This window comes from Neospora caninum, chromosome Ia (genome assembly GCF_000208865.1).
Source record: "Neospora caninum Liverpool complete genome, chromosome Ia".
NCBI classification, from domain to species: Eukaryota; Apicomplexa; class Conoidasida; order Eucoccidiorida; family Sarcocystidae; genus Neospora; species Neospora caninum.
The window spans coordinates 1,616,634-1,629,165 of NC_018385.1; the positions used below are offsets into that span (position 1 = coordinate 1,616,634).

The 12,532-nt window shown below is 59.4% G+C and overlaps 1 protein-coding gene across 1 annotated transcript; it reads left to right on the forward strand.

The window, feature by feature from the left end:
- Nucleotides 1–1,797: 1,797 nt before the first annotated feature.
- Nucleotides 1,798–10,345, forward strand: NCLIV_001740 (conserved hypothetical protein; the record flags this gene model as incomplete). Its single annotated transcript, XM_003879672.1, has 5 exons — nucleotides 1,798–1,852; nucleotides 2,275–2,377; nucleotides 2,791–2,835; nucleotides 3,054–3,690; nucleotides 4,037–10,345. 5 exons carry the CDS (start codon nucleotides 1,798–1,800, stop codon nucleotides 10,343–10,345), a joined length of 7,149 nt encoding a protein of 2,382 aa, XP_003879721.1.
- Nucleotides 10,346–12,532: the final 2,187 nt, after the last annotated feature.

Below are 12,532 nucleotides of genomic sequence, written 5' to 3' on the forward strand. Positions count from 1 at the left end.
CTCTGGGGGAATAATTTGTGTGTAGTCTTTGTGTCCACATTAGCTTGCTGTCCCTTGTGCCCCGACATCTGTCGGGATACCCTGCGGTGGGTGAACGGCTCCCAATGTCACACGGGGTTTTTGGCACAAAATTTCCAAGGGCTTGTTTCGCGCATTTTCCGTACATCGCCGGCCTCAGACTGAAGGATATTTCCAGCACAAATTTGTTGGCCCACGAAACGTGGTTGAGGCTGGATCTTCTCAGAATACCATTGTCCTTGTAAGGTGGCTACGGGGGTCGAGAAAGAAGGGAGAAAAAGAAGGTGAAGTGAGTTAAAGTAGGGATGAACACAAATGACTAGAAGACTGTGAGATAGTGATCGGTATCGGAGAGCAGACTCCCTAAATTTGGCGGCGTCCGGTGTTCCTCCGGCAGCGTTTCGCTTCCGTGATACGGCGTGTTGCGAAGACAGGAACTACAGAATCACATTGTCGCCCCACTCTCGATGCTTAAGGAAATTATTCGTTCCGCTCTTCAACTTTGTATCCAGTCCCTTGATCGAACCGTTCCCGGTGAAACCCTCCACCACCCTGCTTCCCTCACCAGTACACGTTTTACGAGTTTAGCCCGAGAAAGCGAGGAACCTGGGGGGCCGGACAATCTGTCGTTACCCCATCGATAAGTTCGAGCGGTGTGAAATAAAGTGCTTCGCAACGCTTGTTGCCGCCTTTGGCTTTGTAGCCACTCCCGGTTGAGTAATCGTGGATGCTCTTGGCGCTGCCTGGAGAGCTAAAAAGTACGCAAATACAACACAAGTGTGTCAGAAGGCGTTGCCTCCTTCCCTACTCTCAAGCTATGTCTTGAGAACCACGGCAGCCTGTCGAGGTAGTGTCTTGGCCGGCTGGTTAAGCCGTACCTACTTTCCCAGACGTTGGTGTGTTGACATCTTCCGTGGTTGTTGTTTAGCAGCGTTTGTTGGATGCCAACCCTCTCCAAGAGAAATTTCATGTGATTTTGTCTCCATGCATATAGCCTTCGCATTCAGAAAAGGGCTCTCGACACACTGCTTTTTCTTGCCGACATGCGCCGCATGTGATCTGCTGCGCGCTACTCTGAGTGGAGTTTCATTCCACTGCGAGAGGTGTTGGAGGCTGCTGACTGTTTCTGGCCCGCTACTTCTTCCTATCCATTTGGTTTCGACGTTTCTCTCTCCTTTCCTTCTTTCCACCCGTAAAGTATTCACCAGGATCGATCCTCCGAGTTTTACTTTCCTTCCGCCGGCCTGGCGCATCTGTGCCGCACACGGCGGAAACGCGAGCTACTTTTTCGCCCTCCCCTACCGCACTGCATTTTTCTGATGTTCTCTCGAACGGAAGGTACTTTATTCCTTTCTCAAGGGGTTTTTCTTACCATTGCATACCTCTGCTTGCCAATTTCTACTGCATCGCCTTACACCTTTGTCTTGTATCCTCGAGAAGATCCGCTCCTTCCGATCCGCGGCCGTCTTGTTCTGTTTGGCGGCCTCACCACTCCCGCCACAGCGTGCAGCGACACAGCTGGGCCGATGCACGCGGTTTCTTCCTCTTTCTTCTTTCTTCGCACACGCTTTCGAAATTTAGCGGGACTCATATCCTTTGCTCTGAAATGCCTTCTTTGATTTGGGATTCATCCTGTCCTTCGCTTGCGTTCAGTTCAACTGCAATCATGTATGCAGGCGCTCTCCCGCTCGTGTCATCGTTTCTTGTTAGCTTTTTCTTCGTATGGAACGGTGAAGAGAAAAAGATACCGACAAAATGAGGGAGGCTACAGTGCGGTCAATGGGCCGCCATGACTTAATTGAGACATGCTGCAGACTTCAAAGAAGCTGCAAAGGTATGCGTGGCTTTCTTCTGTTCCAGAGGATATGCACACAGAAAATTTCCAGGCGACAGGTGTACCGCGTCAATGCTCAAGATTTTGTTGTGTGATCCGTGTCACGTGTTTTTTTCTCAAGTTCCTACACCTGCTGCTCCTGAGGACTGGCTCAGAATCTTTTCACCTTCGATGATAACAATCCTGGCGAGTACCACACGCAACTGTGACTCTTCCTCTGATTCTATCGGAGCATTTGAGCGACACAGATGTGGCGTACCCCGATGCATGCATCGCTCTTCAGCACATCGGAAAGAGCGTGTCTCGACAATCTTTGCGCAACGCTTCCCTCCCTTCTTTCTCAGGGTTGTGTACGGAGCGAGTTTCTCTCCGCATACCCGCCATTTCGATGCCCGTTGCTGCATGCGGTTGTTTCTCTTTAGACTTGCAGTGCTCCCTTGATGAGCTTCACGACGAGGACGCTCGTCTTCGGGCAGAAAGGACGGACCTTGAACGCCAAGTTGCCGAAACGCAGGTGCTTCTTGAGTAAGACTTCTACCAGAGTCGCGCCCTCGGACTGACTTTCTAGAAACCTCGAGACACACTCTGTCTTTTTCCAGCGGGCTTCCTCCGTGCGCGTTCTTGAATTTTCACAATGCATGTGCCGGAACTGGAGTCCACTCGCCAGTGATGCTGTCCAGTCGGGGTTGAAGCCAGATTGTTTTGCACATGCGCTGCGTAACTGCTTTTCTCCGGCTCGACGTGCATCTGTCTACGCCTGTGTAGCCCCCACGCCTTCCGCGAACGGACCGCGCGGGAGAAGAGACGGAGCTCCCGATGCACAGGCTAGCTGGCGTGTTCGAGTGTATGCGAGCCAGGAAAGTCCAGATTCTCTGATTGCATGCACCGTGCTGCGTTGTCCATCTCGGGCAGTCTCTCCTGTCTGTCGCCGCTCCCAGGCGCCTGCACCGCGACGATGGCGTCGTCGGCAACTTCTTCAAAGAGTAAGAGCAGAGTGGTTTCAGAACCCTGCCGTAGGCATATATACGAACTTGTGGTCCGTATAAATTTAACTCTCGCGGCTGCCCACACACAACTTTTCTGACCTGCCGGACTTGATTTTGACCAGGTGCACACGGGTCTGTTTTTTGTGGACCGCGCAGCCGGTTTCCCCGCCGCAGTCTGACCTGTGAACCCCCTCTGTGGACACGTTTGCGTTCAGCATCGGCATTCACCAAGTCTCCGATTTTATCCAGCAAGTTCGGACACAGACTCCCGAGGCGGCCGCGGCGGCTGCGGCGGCGGCGGCTGCCGCCGCGGTCGCGTTTGGTTCCTCGGCCAGCGCTCTGATGAAGGAGACTCAAAAACACCAGTTTGGGGTCAGGCGAGACGCCCTTCCAGATCGTCACGGCAGGCTAGAAGCCGGCGGGTTTCCCTGCGGGAAAGATCAGAGGGACAACCGACCAGTGAATACCACGGGAGATGCGTTCCTGAACTCTCGCGAACGCGTAGCAGACGTGCCAGAGAACGCTCAGAGGACGGGCTCCTCTTCTTTATCGGGGAAAACGCCCGCGGAAGCTGCGAAAGAAATCGCCCGGGCCATGACCGAGGCTGCGACTGAGGCGTGGCACAGAACCAGCAGCCAGCGGCTCGGCCTGGAGGGGGCCGGGGAGAAGACAGAGGAGGTCGAGGGGAAGCAGACGCACCAGGAAGGCGAAGAGAAGAAAGAGAAGGAAGGAAGGAACTGGCAAGACCCTTTCTCAGATGAGCTGGTCATGAAAGCGGTCGGACAGCAGGGCGGGAGCAGTGTGCGGGCTCTGCTTCAGAGGAAACAGACGGAGGAGAGACTCCAGCGACAGGTGAGAGGAAACGACGGAGCTAGCCGCGCGGGAACTCGTCCGAACGGAAGCGGGGGTCGAGGCCAGCGTGGCGAGACATGCAGATTGAGACAGAAAGTGGGGGGTTGACAGACGCTGAAAAACCAAGAGCAAACTGCGGCAGCAAGGGACGAAGGATATACGGAAAAAAGTAGGACGAGGGAAGGCAAAGAATGAAAGCGCTAGCTCCCGTCCGCCCAGACACTCCTCCCATCCTCGTTTCTCTTTTTCGGACATCCAGAAGTATATATTCTAATCTTACCTGGTTTCGGTGTAATCTCCCAAACTCTATGCATTCATGCAGAGCGGTGTGTTGTTCTGTCTCCAGATCGCCCAGTGGCTAGACGACGCCAGCAGCCTGTCGATCGAGGAAGTCCCTCGGCCGTCCGGAGCCTTTCCGCTTCCAGGTTTGGCGTCTGGTCTGACTGCAGCTCCACCTTCTGTCCCGTTCTCTTCTTCGTCCCTCGCAGCCAGCGGCGTGTCTCCTGGGGTGTGTATGGATGGCGCACAGCCCACGGATTCTCAGGCGGGGTCTGGGGAGTCCGTGTGTGCGGAAGGCGACGGTGGAAAAGCCGCTCAAGACACCGCTTCCAATTTGGCCCAGGCCGGAGGCCAGGGCGATGGCCCCTCGACTCTCTCGGCCGAAGAGGAGAGACAGCGCGCCCGGCAACTCTGCGACGCGAAGCTTCTCGCGATGCAGGTGGAAAAGGCTCTCGGAATGTTCGATATCGGACGTTTCGCCCCGCAGTACGCACCGGTGGCGGCCCCAGCGGCTTCCTACTCGCTCCTCAAGGGAGACGCCTCTGCTCGGCCCCACGGAGAGCGCGCCCCGGACCGCACGAACCGAGACAGAGATGCGTGGTCGGGCTTCGCTGATGGCAGCCTCGACGACCTCTGCGCACGCGTGCTCGGTGGCAACGCGCAAACGAAAAAGGCGCCAGGATCGCAGCAGAAAAAACAGCGGTCGCCGGAGACAGGCGGGCTGCGCTCGAAGGCGGACGCAGAGACAGTGGAGGAGGCTCAAGAGACGGGAGGAGCGAATTCGGACGCGATGTCGCGTGGGGATGCGCCTAGCCTTTTAGAAGCGAAATCGAATAGAGCAGGCGTGGAGAGCGATTCTTCGCTTCCCTCGCGTCTTTGCCAGGCTGGCTTAACATCCGCCCAGTCTCCGGCGCCGTCGCAAAAACTCCCTCCGAGAGAAGACTTTCCTCCCTCACAGCCGCCGAGGGAGGAGGAAGCGAGAGCGTCGCCAGCTCCCATAATCCGGTCCAGAGAGGGAGAAGAAGCTTGCGTCGGCCAGGCCACGCGTTCTTCGTGCTGCATGCAGCTGTCCGAGTGTGAAAGCTCACAGGAAGAAGCTGCGGAAACTGCCTCAGTTCCTCACACGGGGCAGGCCGCCGGACCCACCAAAGCGTTGGATGCCTTGGCGCAGACGCATTCTCCGCATCAAGATCCGGGTCTGGGAGTCAAAGGGGAAGGCGAAGTAGCGAAAGAGGAGTCTTCCTTGAAAGAGACGCTCGCAGACACTGCCCCACAAGTTGGGTGTGTTGATTCGCCAAAGTCGAATGCCACTTCTGCTCAGTCAGCTTCGAAATCGTGTTTTTCGCCCTCGTCGCCCATGACCGTAACGTGCAAGCTGCTGCCCGATGGCGCCGTTTTCCTCTCCTGGCAGTTCGGCCCGGAGCCGCGCACCCTCTTGGCCTCTGCGCCCCCCGGCGCGTGCCGCCAGTTGGAGGTTCAAATGAGCATCCTCGACCTCACCGCGCAGTTCGAGGCTGCCACGATGAGGTCAGCCGCTGCGCCGTCTGGCATCCAGCCTCCCATGCAGAAGACGCGGGCCTCGACCTTGCTGCTCGAGTCCCTCCAGCTCGGCCGCGAGTACCATTTGACGCTCATCGTGCGATGCTTGGAGTTCACGTTCTCGACGGGCGTCGAGGAAGACTGCGGCGCGCCAGTTTGCGGGGTCACTGTGCATTTCCGCCTGCACGCCGACGGCCTAAAGAGTCTCCGCATGCGCCCCGTCAGCCTCTCGACTCTCGCCTTCCCGTTCCCTGCAACGAGGAGACAGGTCGCCGCCCCAGAGCTGCCTGCCAACCCCACAACGCCCGCGACTCTGGCGCCTCCAGCGCACCCCTCCGTTCCTTGCAAAGAGGAAAACGCAACCTTTCTCGCCGGACAACTCGATCCGTCTTCCCCCGCGGCCCCTGATCGCGTCTCGGCGGCGTCCGCCTCTCCGTCGGGGCGCGACGCCTCGGCGCCGCCTGCGCTAACTCCCTGCGCGGCTCTCGGCGGAGCGGGAAGAGCCCGAGAGTCCGAGTCGTGCGGAGACCTTTCGCGCGGGTTGCGGGCCCCGACCATCCAGAATGTTGTGTGCTCGCTTTCTTCGTCTCGCGCGGATCGGGAAGTGGACCAAAAAGACGCGCAAGAACGTGACGGAGGCAGCGGGCTTGGTAGGAGCACCTGCAGCTGCACAGACGTGGAAGCAGGGCAGGGTCGCAGTGTGCCCAACGGCGGTTCTTCGCTCTCTCTGGCAGTTTCGACTCCGGCGGGAACCCCCTGGCGCGCATGTCCTGGAGACGACTTCCTCGTTCGTCCAGTCCCTGGTCGAGCTGGCCACGGACCCGAAGAGCGCAGCCGGCGAGCTGTGGAGGCCGCCCTGACGACGAAGCTCCAGGCGGAGAGCGCCCCTTTCCTGTCGGTCGCTGCTCGGCCTCTCTGCGGCCCCACGGGTGGCCTGGGCGTTCCGGCGCCGCCGGCTGCAGACAGTCCTCTCACAGTCGCCGCTTCTGTGGCGCCTCAAGAACCAGAGGCGGAGATCAGAGGTGGAGGGCCAGCGGAGTCCGTTCCTCCGGGCTCCGCGGCCCTCGGCAGCGTGGAACTTTTGTCGAGCAGTGGAAGCAAGGCGGGAGCGGTGCGTTGCCGGCGGGTTCTCGGTGTTGCCGGCAAAGGGGAAAGACCTGTGTGTTCCGTTTCCCGTCACGCCGCCGACGAACGGTTCACGCGTGTCTCAGGCATGGAGCCCAGTTCGCTGTCTTCCCGTTTGCTGGGTCAGCCAGCGGTGGCTTCCGCTGCGTGTCCTGGTTCCCGGCCTCTCTCGCAGGCGTCTCCCGCCTACGCAGGTGTTGGCGACCGCCTTCCTTCCTCCTTTCGGGCTTCGCCACTCTCTGCGGTCTCTTCTTCCGCCCTGTTTCCCCACACCTGGCAGTCGAGTCTGTCTCAGTCGGCGAGTCCAGAGTCCAGTCCTGGGCCTCAGTCTCAGGGCTCTGCGACGCACGAGGGCCGAGGCCTGGATCCGGCCGCTCCGGAGACGCGACCCGTGGCCGGAGCGTCTGTGTCCCTCTCAGAGGCCGTTGTCTCTCTGAAGAACCTCGACGTGTCCGATGCAGCGTGGGCGCTCGTCCGCGGTGTCGCGCAGGCGAGTCAGGCGGCTCTCGAGAGCGCAGAGGCTTCGGGCCTCGCGGGCGGAATCGGCGGGTGCGGCAGGGGACACGCGACGCAGGGCGTGCGGGGCAGGGGCCTGCACGAATCTCTCGGGTGTCTCCACGCCCGAAGAACAGACGCCGACGAAGGCCCCGAGGCGGAGACAGACGAGCGGAGTCTCCTAAGTGCGCGGCTGCCTGCCCCTGGAGAGAGCACCTCCCACCTCGGAGCGAGTCTCGGCTCTGCCGCGCCGGCCCGTGGTCCCTGCGGCGGCAACGCACCGGACGGGAGAGTTCGGCGCTCTTCTCTGTCGCGGCGAGAACAGAAGAAGCACTGGATTCAGTGCAGGAAACAGCTGTGGGCGATGCCGGACAGCATCCGGGTGCTCGCCTTGAATCCATCTGCGGGGACCGTCGCGTCGGGAGAGGCCACGCAGCCGTCCGTTCGTGAGCAGCCAGTGGGGCGTCGCCCCGCTGTCTCTGCGGTTCCCGGCTCCGTCTCGGCTCAGAGCTGTCTGCCAAACATCGATGCTTCACGGTCTTCCTCGTTCGGCAGCCCAAGTCTCCACGTGCCATCGCTAGGTCAGGGAAGCACCTCAGCGCAGAGTGGCGACCCGGCGCAAGCGGAGAGCTCTCTAGACCTTTCAAGCGCTGTCTCGGACGTGCGCGAACCTCCTAGGGGGGTGACCGCGTCGAATCTGCCCAGTTGTTCGAGCGAGCGGGCAGAGAGAAGAAAGGCGAGTTTCAGAGTCGCGCCGTGCGCGCTGTCGGAGGGACCTCCGCATCTCAGTCACGGCGAGCTGCGGGCCGAAACCGCGCACGGGCGAGCCCAAGTTACTGCTGGAGGGTCTGAGAGCCAAGCTGTCGGTCCGGCAGGCGAAAACCCAGTCAACAGAGGCAGTGATGGCCGGCCGGCTCCGGGCGCCTCCGAGGTTGACGCGCTCGCGAGTCTGCGGGCGCTACGACAGCAAGAGGAAGAAATCACGAAGCTGCTGCGGGCGCACAGAGACGAGCAGCTACAGCTCCAGAGACGCCGAATGGACCTACAGGGACACTTGGCGGGCGGCGCGGCGCCTGACACAAGGGTGAGGTCGTCGCGCAGCTGTCCCTTTGGGGAGGGGGCGTCGGAGCGAGGCCCGGTTCTTGGAACGGCCGGGGCAGCGTCGGAATCGGAGCAGTCTGGACGCGAAGGCCAGATGAGCTCGACTGGTCGACCGCAAACGCCAAAGGTCGTCGGTTCTCTCACGGTGATGAAGGCTGCGTCTCCACCAGGTAATCCCGGCGGAGACCCGGCAGCGCTGACGTTCCTTCCTCTCGCGGCTTCCCCACCTCTCGGCACAAACCGCTTATCCCTCTCGGGTCCAGTGTCTTCGGCGGCGTCTTCCGCGCCGAATCCCTGCGTCGCCGCGCCTGCCGCGACTGCGGCCCCGCATTATCCGCAGCCTGCGCACTACGCGGGCAATCTGGGCGCGACGCGAAGCCTTGCACGGGTGGGGACGGAGGCCTCCCGGGCACTGGTCACCAGTTCTGTCTCTTCGCAGGGGTTGCCTCGTGCGGGCGACTGCGGCGCTTCCGCGGCAGGACGGGAACCCGAGAAAAGGGCCGGAGGAAACGGAGAAGAGCGGCCTTCGGGGGGTGAGGGACTCCACGGCGGCCTGGCAGGGGAGCGCAGCACCGGCGCGGGTGGCGGGTCTCTCGGACCTACGACGAGGCCGCATTCCGTCCGCGTCCAGCTGCATGCTGACTCGCAGGCTGGAAGGCGCGTACGCTACGCTGGCGCGCCCCAGTGTTTTCCTCAGCAACTGTGGGCTCCGGAACTGGGTGTTCCCGTCCCCCAGATCCCGCCTCTTGACTCGACTGCTTGCGCAGCTCCGTACCGCTTGCCCAGCAGACAGCCGACCAGCGGGGACGCCTCGCGCGCCCTGCCGCCTGGTTCGTCGCAGCGCCATGGCGTAGGTTTTCCAGGGGCTGCCTCGGTGTCTGTGGATTCGCCGCTGGCGAGCAGCGACCGATCCGCGAGGACTCCCTCCGCAGCCGCAGTGCACCGGTTCGCCGGAGGCAGCGGGGGAGGCACGGCGGGGAACGGTGCGGCGGGGAAGGCTCCTGTGGAGGACCACGTGGACAGAAAACGGCGAGAGAGTGAAGCTTCTTGGGGCTCACGCGTGCTCACGTCTCTGGGAAGCGCCGTCTCGGCCTTCAGCCCCTCACGGGCCTCCGCCTCTTCACAGACGCGACATCGTTCCCTTGAGCCTCCGAGTGCGTTCGAAGGGGAACAGAAATCCGCTCGTGTCCCGCCGGGGGCTGATGCTTCAGTGTCTCGACGTTTGTCGACAGCAACTCCCGCTCCGCGGGGACCGCAGGCACCCGCTGCGTCACCGCCGCTTTTCAGTGCGGCCGCCGACCCCCGTCTCCTGCACACCCTTTCTCTCTCGCGTCAGCAGATTCCCCCCCGGGGTCTCTTCGTGATGCCGCATGGAAACCAAGTCGTTCAGTGTCCCCTACCCTCAGCCACCCAGAGCGTACCCGCTTCTCGTCCACCTGGTGCTGCCGCGCCGTCTTTTTCTGGTGTTTCGCTTCCCTCCCCGGGCGTTTCCCCGCCTCCTGCGGGGCCTTCTTCTCTTTCTGGAGCTCCACAGATGTATACCAGGCGCACGCTCGGGGGCCCGGTCTATCCTCAGCATCCCGCATTCACCGGAATTCATCGACAAGCGCCAGCGTTGCCAGAAGTCTCCAGTCCACAAGCCCTGTCTGCTGACGGTCTCCCTCCGGGCGCTTTCGCGGTCACGACGCTTCTTCAGAATGGTGGCGCGTCGGTATCTAGCCGGTCGCCCTTCCCCCCTTATGCGCACCGACTCACTCTGACACCGCAGCGAAACGAACAGCGGGATGCTTCACTGTCTGTTAGAGGAGACGGGGGGAAGAATCACGCGAAGCGCGAGGGCGGGGAGGTCACCCGCCTCACTTTGCCCAGCACTTGCGTAGGAGGCTACCAAAGCGCAGTTGTAGCTCAGGGAGCGAAGACACCGTTCTTCAAACCTGCCTCCTGTGAGTCTCGTGCTCCGAGAGAAGAAGCGATAGTAAGCACAGATTCCAAAAGAATCAATCCTGTCAGTGCAAAAGCTGCCGGACGACCGGGAGGAGCTGTACAGTTGCCGGCGCGGGACTCTAGCCCCGTCGTGGCTGCAGGAGGCTTGGGTAGACAGGTTACTTTTTACTGAAAAACAAGGGATTGGGCATACACTTTTTGCGCTCTCTCGTCCGGCGGTCGCTGCCTCCTACACAAAAAGGAGGAGCAAAGGCAGGAGTCCCAAGGAGCAAACGCAAGGCGAGGTAGCCGTGGCGCAAATGCAGGAACGACCGAGAAAAGATAGAGCAGGGAGAGATAGTGAGCGCAACGTGGAGACGAGAACGGATCATGGTATGTGCGAAACGAAGGGAAGTCAGGACAAAAACCCGTTAGACGTTGTGCCCGTTACGTTCTGTTAGGCTTTCCTGGATTGTGGGGTACGCGGTGCTGCTGCGGATGTGGGGTTGAACATTTCCAGGTTTTTCGAACGGGAGTGTTTATGGAAAGAATGTGAGGAAGAGGGGAGGGGGATGCTGTCGTCGGCGTTTATGTGTTCTCTCCGTTTTTTTCCTCTCCTCTAGCCCAGGTCCATCATGCTGTTCCGGTAGCCAACAAGCAAGCCGCTCTTGGCTTTTACGGTTAGCTGCAGCACGTCGAAACGAAACAGTGCTGTCGCCGCAGGCACGAGGCGCGCCGCCATTTGACCTACGAGAGACGGTTACAGACTGCCGTTCTTTTCTGTCTGTGTCGGTGTGAAATTCAGTTCTCCGCTTGTTTGGGAGAGGTGCCAGTCAGCGTCGTTGCCGATGGTGTGCAGCCTTCTCTAATTTCGTTAAAAAAAACTCAGTTACCGAGACGAGTAACGCCGCCATACACAGGAGGCGCATACACTTATCGTGCCACCGCTCCTCGTAAGCTTGATTTGCCCCGACCTTCCACTCTCGGATGCTTTACCGGCGGACGTTTGTCCAGAGTAGACCACTATTTAGGGAGCACCGGTTGTCTGGAGTTTCCTGGTTGGCGCCAACAATTGCTTTCCAAACGAATGGTATTGCACGAAACAGATTGGAGGCTGCCGGTTGAAAATCTGGTTCTGTTTATTCGTGTACGGTAGCTTCCATTCTATACATGTTTACTATCTCTTGTACGGGGATGAAAATTGCACTGATTATGGAAGCCTGATGAGCCTGTTGATGTGACTCGGGAACTGAACTTCCGATCGGTCGGAACGGCGAGCGACGTGAACTCGCGTAGGTTGCGATATTCAGTAGGATCCGGCAGGCTGCACGTAGCTGTTGTTCACAACTGGAGGCTGTCAGATTCTACCTTTCGTAGAGGATTCAAGATCTCTGCGACTTCTCACGCTAAATCCACAGGAGTGCTCAAGAGCATCTCGCTAACATGATCGAACAAATCCGTCGCGGAAACAAGCGCTGGATGGTGCGGATGGGTCCGGTAGTCGCTGAATCGGAATCCGAACTCTTCTTCTTCTTTAAACATAACAACTTCTTTGTAGTACAGCGGATTTCAGCACAACAAGGTCCATACCAGGTTTGTTTTTCTTGGTTCGTGGTTGGGTCCCCCTCAGTGAACAGCCATCCAGTCCTGGAACTCCGTGGAGTCACTGAGAGGCCTTGCGGGTAGAGTTCGACATTTTCTGTAGAGACCCTCTTCTAGCTTCTGCTCTGTGACTCGCGCTATTAGTTGTCGGCATTCACTGGAGAGTACGGCTATGAGGAAATCGACTGCCGGCCGCTGACAGAAGTCACCCCGTTATGACGGCGGACTCGAAAGCCCATAGTCCGCATATAGGCCGACACGCGGACGGTTTCAAAGTTTCTCTGTTTCCACGCCGGACGAAACAGAACGCCGACGCTTTTCACTCTTTTCTACAGCAAGTTTGGATTGAATGCTTTATTGGTTGTATTTCTCAATGCTTCCGCTACTCTACCTTTGCCGTGTTGTCGCTCCCCTCCTTTTCTTTCCCGCTTCTACGGAATGTGTTCCTTTGCTGTTCGACCTAACCGAGACAGCTAAGATCGTAAAACGAAAACTGCAACAGAACCCTCCCTCTGACAGACATTTTAATAAATTCCGCGCCGCGCTCTGCTATCGCGGGAAAAGGATCAACGCAAAACATTCCGCCGCTCGGCCCCCGCCCCAGAGGGTTCCTCGTTCTGACGCAAGCACTCGCGTCCCCCAGCGGCGATTCGCACACGCGAAAAGCAGGGAATGCGTCACCCCCGGACTCGTACCTTTTGATTTTACGTGTGGACATTGCAGGAAAGTCGCAGCAATACACACAAAAATGTATGAAAACTCCCACACCGCCGAGGTG